Genomic DNA, 9,090 nt, shown 5'->3' with positions numbered 1-9,090 from the left:
ATTGAGATTGCATCAACTTCTCGACCATCAATCCTAGCCCATATACAAATCAAACCAAATAAATTTCATTTTTTATCCAGGATTGGATTGACTCAAAACTAACTTAATAGCATACCCAAATTAATCTGGAAAGTTACCCAACATTCATGATCATTTCATAACAAAATTAAAACTTTTATTATATATATATTTTAAATTGTTCAAGCTTCGTTTTATAAAGAGATGAGTACATCTTATATGCACAAAAATTCATTCTATTTGAAAAAAAATAGCATTACTGAAGAGAAATACACAAAAGAAACATGTTTTCTATAAACTCAGAGGGATTTCTAGTAAACAATACAAATGCAGAGATTAATGCATAAGATAAAGCTGGGAACTTGTAAGTGAGGTCTATTTTTGAGAAGGAAACAAGCCTCCTGTAAGTGAAATCACAGGACAATGCAAGTTGTTTCTGCTGATCAACAAATGGTCAAAGAAGATTACAATTACAGATATATCATCATGAAAATGCCTTCTGATACCTCTATCAATCTTCTTCAAGTCAGAATACCTCATTTCTCTTTTCTTAGCAGCCACTTTTAATGCTTGCTTTAAAAGCCTCCTTGCAATTCCCTGCACCCAAAGGTTAAGATGAGAAAAGAACTCAATAATTTTATGGACAGATCATAATAAGTTACGTACCTAAGGTTTTAAATTAGCTGAGAAGAGCAGAGTACTATTATGTTCAAATTTGATCATTTATTCTCTTAACGAATTCGAGCTTTGATATATTTTCCTCAAATTTTAGTGGAATCATCTTCAACTGGGCTAGGCCCCGTGGTTTTTTCCCTTTCCGGGTTTTCCACGTAAAAAATATTGTGTTCTTTGTGTGTGAGCTGGATATCCGTGCAACGCTAAGACGTAGAATTATAACTCTATCGTCGCGTATATTATAGCCCGCAACAAGCTTAAATAATTTTATATTTGTGCTTGATGCTTCAAACATGTAGCATCATTACTAAACATAGTTGCATGTATAAATTTTAATCAAAATTGATTGCATTCATCATGTAATGTTTATGTTATTTGTTTGATATTTATCAATAAAAAAATACGCAACATCCACGATGAGTTTTCTAACTATTATATTTACTTTGAGATAAACAAAGTGCATGACTAATCAATCAATCTTTATATTACATTTATCTCAAAACTAGTACAAAGACTTAAGCGATGATCAATAGCTGGTCTTTTCGGATGATCAACCACACTGGGACTGAGACACGGCCCAGACTCATATGGGAGGAAGCAGTGGGGAATTTTCCGCGATGGGCAAAAGCCTGACGGAGCAATGCTGTGTGGAGGTAGACGGCCCACGGGAATGAAAGTGAATTCTCCCCCGGGTTTGCATATTCTTTTCACACATACCGGCATACGGAAGTCCAAGACCTATGAAAAGAGACGTGTAACTGTGCCCCAACGAATTCTGGGAAGTATCAACTTAGAGAAAATCTATCCTAACCCTATTTTGATGGTTTCAAAATTGATAAGCTATCCACATTGTAAGAGAAGGATGAGACATCATTAAAATTTTATCTTTTGAACAATGATTTGCTTCTTACAAACAATAGTAACTCTTACATTCTATGCTAATGAGAAAAAAATTCAAACAATGGTGATAGAAAAGGTAACTCACAGCACGAGGATGGAAATGAACCATGTCCACAGCTTCTTGATTGCTTAAATGCTCCCATAAGCCATCAGATGCAAATATTATGAATTGATCTCCATGAGACAATTTATGGGCGACTATAGATGGATCGGCGCTAAGAATAGATTGATAGAGCGGCTGAGGAAGCCGAAATTTTGCAAGCAGAGGCTCTTGATTGAACTGTGAATCTTTCAAATATGCATCACCAATAGATCTGGATATCTGTATAGAAAACAAAGAGAGCGTTGAGAACAACAAGTATAGTTGTAGTAGCTTACCCTACAACATGTTAACTAGTGGAGCCAGTTTTTACCTTCTAATAAAAAACAGCAAACATAATCATAAGTAGACCAAATTTTTTTCTTTCCAATGAGGGGGGTGCCATCTCACATTTGTATTAAAGGAGTTAGATTTGTAATTCTTCATAAGCAAATCATAATGAAATTCGTAGCAGGTTTTACAAGATGTAGTCACCAATTGATATTCTGTTAATGTTTTTGATGGACCTGATTTGTAATTTTCGGAATCCAAGCAAAACAGCCCAAAAACGATGGAAAAATGCGAAATTTCTTGGATGAAAACACTCACAAACACTTCAATAACTTGAATATTAAAAGACTTACAAGTTTCCACGGATACAATGCTCTCAATTCGAGAAGAGAAGCTTTCTCCCAAGCCCTAGAGAAAAAGAAAACTAAAACAGCCACCAAAATGAGATCCCTCCAAAAAGCCACCCTAACTCACTTTTAACTTTCACATGAACCCCTCAAAATCCCCTCATTACCCCTAGGGCAAACACCACAACCTTTCTCTTCAATTTGGTGGGCCCAAGGGGCCCACCCGAGAGCTTTTCCCCCCTTGGCTTGTCCGCCCAGGCAGGCGGGTTCTCCGCCTGCAGTAAGTGAGAACCGGCCCTTTAAGGGCCGGTGTTGCTATGGACCGAACCGGTCCATCAGTTTTCTATTCTTTTCGCTCTATGGACATAAACTACAATCATTACTTGTGAGTTATTAGCAACTAAACTTCATATTCTACACAAATCATGGCTTTTTTTATTCTATTTTGCATAAAAGAAGGCCAACCTAACAAGTTTGAGAAAACTTTTCAAATAATGCATATCTTGCTTGATTTATAGGGAAAAAAACCTGTATGAGGCCTTTTACACGCCAGACATTGTGTTTCAGAACTACAATATCAGAATCATGAGGATGCAATGACCACAGCTCCTTCCTCACAGCCTCATTGCTCGCATTATGATCTGTTGTCATCTGAACGGCGACAATCCCTTTCTTAGTACCGTCTAATCTTCCCAACACGGATCTAGAATCGCCGAGATTCGCAACATATAACATTCCAGCACATATTACACCAATCAAACAGCACGAACCAACTGATGCAAGCTGTGGTGTTCTCTTCCACTTCTTTCTTACAAGGGATAGAAACCCCTCTTCTGTGTTAGAAAATGCCTTTCTAATAGCATCTATTGATATCCCTTTCTGTTCAGAGACAACCTCTGCAAACAAGGCACTCCATTAGAACAAAAACTGTCAATTGTTAGGCCACTTGAGATTAAGTTTAGGTAGAAATACTAAATTTTTTTATAGGAAATGAATAGCCCAACTGTGATCCCCCATTGCTTTACTCCCCAAAATCAATATGAATATCACTCAAATCTATTAAACCCATAGCGCATATTACTCAAAATGTGGCCTTTAGCGCAAATATTCCAGAACAAATTTCCAATCTACATTCATTTAAAAAAAGGGGATGAAACCCCAATAGACTTACTTTTTAGGTTGCTGAACAAATTCTCGGTAATGAACCGCGCGGTCTCCGGCCCGCCATGGCCATCATATATTCCGACGAATGTTCCATTAATTGCGTCGCCAGCGTCGGAACAGCTAAGCGGACCGGACTCAATCTGGCTTCCGTCTTCGAGCTGGTTGTTCGCTTGCACGACGGCCATGGAGAACTCCCCGGCAACGTGCTTCCCAAAGTCTTTGTACCGTAAGAGACCATCGCTGCGGCTAAGCGAAAAGCCGTCGTCGGCTGTGTTGCCGGCGGAAGCCTTCCAACACGGACTGACGATCTTCATCGGCGAAAAGAATCTTACTGTACCATCATCGCTGCTGTCGCACCTTGAAGTCGCCGTCTTGATGGAATTTGAGTGACGGGTCATTGCAAATGGATCTTTTAATGGTGTTTATAAGTAGAGCGAGGAGAACGGAGGAAAATAATTTAAAATAAACTAAAAAAAAAGAAGGAGTTTTGAGGAAGTTTCGGTCTGCTCCGCTTCTAATGAATTTCTTTGAATGATTTGAATGCTGTAAAGTATAAAAAACAGGGAATTTTTTTGCCTTTTTCCTGATCGCTAGGCTTTTCGGCGGGGGAAGTTTGACCGGAGAAACAGATTGAGTGCCCACGGTTTTTGGCAACTTTTGCTCCGGGTCCACCGAAATTCTCCTACCTGTGGCTTCCAGTAGCATTGTAGCAAGTGCTCCCTCTTCCTCTTCCTTCTGGGTTGGTCCTGGATGAGTGGATGACCAATGCGACGAGTAAATTTTTGCTCATATACTATAATATAACTAATTCTGTGCTGGAGAGTGGAGCAGACTATTGCTCCAACGCGCACCAAAAGGCAAAAGCTCAAAAAGAAAAAAAAAAATAAAAATTGTCGTTTTATAAAATTATTTTAAGATAATATTAATAAGAATTATTGTGTTGGTAGACCATAGTCACCATACACACGAGATATAAATATTTTTATATTAAAATTATGAAATAATTGAAATAATTTTTTTTGTTTAAGCCAAGAATTATAAAAGTATATTTTTCCTATAATTAAAGATATGTAATGAAGGTACATGAAATTTGGGCTGCGATCAATAACATATATTGAAGATTTTGTAATGATGGGTTATGATAGGTGATGGAGTCTAAAGATATTGTGCATCAAACATGACTTGAGTGTCGAACAACACAATAATGTTTGATGATAGGGTGAGGAATATTTATTAAGGATATAAATATAATCTGTATCTTTGTATTTCTTTGATGTCCGCCTATCACATTATGACACATAGGACTAGGCCTTGTAACTTGTCTATTTATAGGACTTAGTGCTTGTACTTTGGGATGATAATAGTAATTACTTTTCCTTCTTTATCTCGGGTCAAGAACCCATTGCTTTACTTCTTGTATTTTCCTCTGTTCTCATTTTCTACATGGTATCAGACACCGCATGATCCTGCGGTCCATGGCTTCTACTGCTACGCCTTCCCAAACAATCTCATCGGAGAATCCGCAAACGGACATTCCCGGTGTCTCCGCCTCGCTCAAGTTCGTCGTTTCTAACCTACGAACGCTGGTTCCCACGCAACTCACCACCGATAATTACGCGATATGGAAGAGCCAGATCGTGAAGCTACTCCGCTCAAATGGTTTTGATGATTTTCTGGCGTCGTCTTCTCCCTCCCAAGCAACTTCTGTTGACACCAGCCAGCCGGAGAAATGCAACACGGCAAACTGGTCTCGCATAGACCAAAATCTTTCAGCCGCGATATGTTCTACAATCTCATCTACTGTTCTTCCCTATGTTCTGCAGCTGGATTCAACAGCTGCAATATGGAAAGCTCTTGAAACAAGATTCCAATCGTCAAACAGATCTAAGGTGTTACAACTCAAGAACGAGCTTAATAACATCTCGATGAAAGATCAAACAATGATCCAATATCTGATGACGATCAAGACTCTAGTGGACCAAATTGCGGCAGCTGGTTCAACAATCGATCCAGAAGCACCAATACTTGGTTGTCGTTGGACGTTTCGAACAAAACAGAATCCTGACGGATCAGTTGCACGATTCAAAGCACGTTTAGTAGCACAAGGAAATCATCAAGAACATGGCATCGACTATCAGGAAACGTTCAGTCCTGTTGCTAAGCTACATACCGTTCGGGTTCTAATTACAGTAGCTCTCTATCACAATTGGGGTATTCAACAATTCGATATAGAAAATGCTTTCTTACACGGACCTCTATCAGAAACGGTATACATGCGTCAACCTAAAGGTTTCGAAGATGATATACATCCGGATCACGTTTGTCGTCTTCACAAGGCTTTATATGGTTTGAAACAAGCACCACGCCAGTGGTACAATACGTTCACAAATTATCTTACCTCACTCGGGTTTCAACACAGCCGAGCCGACCCATCTCTTCTAACTTATAACGTTAACTCTGTTCAAATTTATTTACTTTTATATGTTGATGATTTCTTGATTACAGGAAACAATACCGATGCCATATCCAAGCTCATTTCACAACTAAACGCTCGATTTCAACTGAAGCAGCTAGGACTTGCCAATCAGTTTCTCGGCATAAGCATACATCACAAACCAAATGAATATTTTCTATCCCAAAAAGCTTACGCCATCAATATCCTGAAGCAAGCGGGACTACTCGAATGCAATCCATTACAGAATCCGACGTCCACCAAACTTCCGAACACTATCAAACCAGACTCACATCTCGTCGATCCAGCAATCTACAGACGCATTACGGGCTCTTTGCAATACCTTACACTAACACGACCCGATATAGCTTTTTCTGTTAATATTATTTCACAACACATGCATAACCCTTTACCGGATCATACTTATCTTTTAAAACGTCTTCTCAGGTATATTAAAGGTACACTGGATTACGGTCTCCCAATAACCAAATCAGATCTCAAACTTCGCACCTTCTCCGATGCTGACTGGGCTGGTGACCCTTCTTCAAGAAAATCAACCAGTGGCTATTGCACATTCCTTGGTCAAACTCTTATCTCCTGGGCTGTGAAGAAACAAACAACAGTTGCAAGATCTTCCACAGAGTCGGAATATCGAGCGCTTGCAGCAGCTACCGCAGACATCATTTGGTTAAAAAGATTGCTGTCCGATTTCAATCTAACGACGCACACTTCAATTTCGGATCTATTCTGTGATAATTCCTCAGCAATAGCTTTAGCTAATAATCCAGTATTCCACGCCAGAACAAAACATATTGAAATCGATCACAGATTCATACGTGATCAGATTCAAAATCAAAGCATTCGTCTTCTTCCTATAAGTTCTGTCGATCAAGTAGCTGATATTTTCACAAAGAATTTGACTACACCAAGATTTCAATTTTTACGGAGCAAACTGTCCATCTGCAAAGATAGTTCAGTTTGAGGGGGCATATTAAGGATATAAATATAATCTGTATCTTTGTATTTCTTTGATGTCCGCCTATCACATTATGACACATAGGACTAGGCCTTGTAACTTGTCTATTTATAGGACTTAGTGCTTGTACTTTGGGATGATAATAGTAATTACTTTTCCTTCTTTATCTCGGGTCAAGAACCCATTGCTTTACTTCTTGTATTTTCCTCTGTTCTCATTTTCTACAATATTGCATTCACTTTTTAAGAAATCCACTAAATTAACATCATCATTAGATTGTTCAAATCAATCCCTCAAGTTGACAACGGATATTAATATGATTTTATGAATCTAGTTTGAATCTAAAGTCGATCATATCCAAATCTTCCGGACTCCAATCAAACCTTTTTATTATGTGGGTCGAGATGTTTAACCCAATTTGACTCAGCACAAACCCGTCTAACCCAAATTCAACTTGTTTAACAAATTTATTGTATGGATCATGCATTTTCATAGATCAACACAATTCGTGTAACCTATTAATATACATCTATTTTAATAATGTGTTTTTATATATATTTTCAATTCATGAATCTAAATAGTAATTGACCAAGCAATTTTGAGTTATTGGGGTCAACCCGGACCCAATCCAAATAATAACTACATATTCCCTTAAGACAAAAAATCACCCTAAATAATAATAAGGTTTGATAACATTTATAGACACCCTTAATGATGACATTGATAGCTCATCTACCCAAAAAGGTAAGAGAAAGAGTGAGTTCGTCAAAGGTTTGCAAAGAGCGTGACTGATTAAAAATTGTATTCTTTAAGGCTACTTTATGAAGAGGATGAGAGAGAGAAGAGAGAAAAAGAGAAAGAAGTTGCATGAATTATAATACCCACATTTTTATCCAAAAAGTAAGTATACAGTGTTACATTATAAGTGCTTTGTCTTTCATCTTTCAATGTTTATTAATTAATTTTTCTTTTCATTAATTGTAAGTTTAATTTGGAAACAATATTATTTCAGGAATCAACTATATGAATGTTTTGAGAATTGAGATTAGTGTTTAGGGTTACTAATGTTAGAACAAATTAAATATTTGTTCTTTATTTAGCTTACTGAGCTGATTGAATGTACTTCGATTATCAGAGTGTCATTATTTCAATAACTTAGAGTCGTATAAATATTTGAAAAGATTGAAAAGTTTATAATCATATATTTTATATTTTTATAATGACAAATTTAAAAAATAATTTAAAATCATCAATGCAAAATCTAAGCCCGAATAAAAAAGGTTGAGTTTTTTTAAAAATAAAATTAATAATATGTGCCCTTACATGAAAAAAATTCTGGCTCCACCGTTGATCCTGGGATTTCTATGAACTTTAGATTAACTCAAATCAACTAGGCATATATGGAGCTATTTTGTTGTAGATCAATGTTGCAAGGAAAACTTCTAATAATTTTATAACGCTCTTAAAAAACCTCATGATTTAAAGATTTTTCCAAGTTCTAAAAATCACCGTTTTAAAGATTTTTTCGAGTTCTAAAATTCATCCAAATCCTTAAAAAAAAATCCTATAAGAAGTCTTTAATGACTTAATCACAAGATATACACCATAACATTCATGTGCATTTCAACCTTCTCTTGCAAGACTCATGCAAAAACCTTCACTCACATCTCAACCATCACCCACAAGACCCATGCCCCAATCTTCACTTGCTTCACAACTATTGTTTGTAAGACATGCCAATTGTAATATCTATTGCAATAGTACCTTGTCTACTCATTAACTTTTTCCCCATATTAGCTCATATTAGGGATGTAAGTGAGCCGAGCCGGCTCGAACTCGACTCGTTAACCTAGCTCATATACATAAATGACTGGAGCACAAACGAAATAATTCCAAAATAAAAACATACCTATAACATGAACTTTTAACCTTATTAGCTTTTTCTCTAATCAGTCATTTTATATTTTTCTGAAATAACTTGTAAATATATAGGGTGAGCGATCCACTTGCTCAGTAGGCTACCTCATACCTGCTAAAAATTCAAAATTTATAATTAAAATAAATTATATAAGAAATAAATAGGAAGTTTTATATTTCATTAAAGCAATATGGTAACTATGTAATATTCTATTCATAATATGATTATAACAATACACTTAATTATTAATAATAGTTACGAGTGTCAATA

At 36.7% G+C, this 9,090-nt stretch overlaps 1 protein-coding gene across 1 annotated transcript; it reads right to left on the bottom strand.

Moving 5' to 3' along the window:
• Positions 1 to 288: 288 nt before the first annotated feature.
• Positions 289 to 4,233, bottom strand: LOC110113512 (probable protein phosphatase 2C 38). The gene is made up of 4 exons (XM_020846130.2): positions 3,482 to 4,233; positions 2,839 to 3,206; positions 1,679 to 1,915; positions 289 to 615 (listed from the first exon to the last, which is right to left on the bottom strand). The coding sequence occupies exons 1-4, from the start codon at positions 3,870 to 3,872 to the stop codon at positions 394 to 396; spliced, it is 1,218 nt and encodes a 405-aa protein (XP_020701789.1). The 5' UTR covers positions 3,873 to 4,233; the 3' UTR covers positions 289 to 393.
• Positions 4,234 to 9,090: the final 4,857 nt, after the last annotated feature.

Source organism: Dendrobium catenatum, unplaced genomic scaffold (genome assembly GCF_001605985.2).
Source record: "Dendrobium catenatum unplaced genomic scaffold, ASM160598v2 fragScaff_scaffold_1721, whole genome shotgun sequence".
NCBI lineage: Eukaryota > Viridiplantae > Streptophyta > Magnoliopsida > Asparagales > Orchidaceae > Dendrobium > Dendrobium catenatum.
Note: the sequence above shows the minus strand (reverse complement) of the source record. Positions and strands in the feature narration are given on the sequence as shown.

Bases quoted from the DNA above. Each gene is read 5' to 3' on its own strand.
- LOC110113512 (XM_020846130.2), bottom strand. From the start codon at position 3,872: ATGACCCGTCACTCAAATTCCATCAAGACGGCGACTTCAAGGTGCGAC. The intron at 3,207-3,481 runs GTAAGTCTATTG...CCTTGTTTGCAG, and splicing joins TTTGTTCAGCAACCTAAAAA to AGGTTGTCTCTGAACAGAAA. The intron at 1,916-2,838 runs GTTTTTTTCCCT...TTTTCTATACAG, and splicing joins GTGTAAAAGGCCTCATACAG to ATATCCAGATCTATTGGTGA.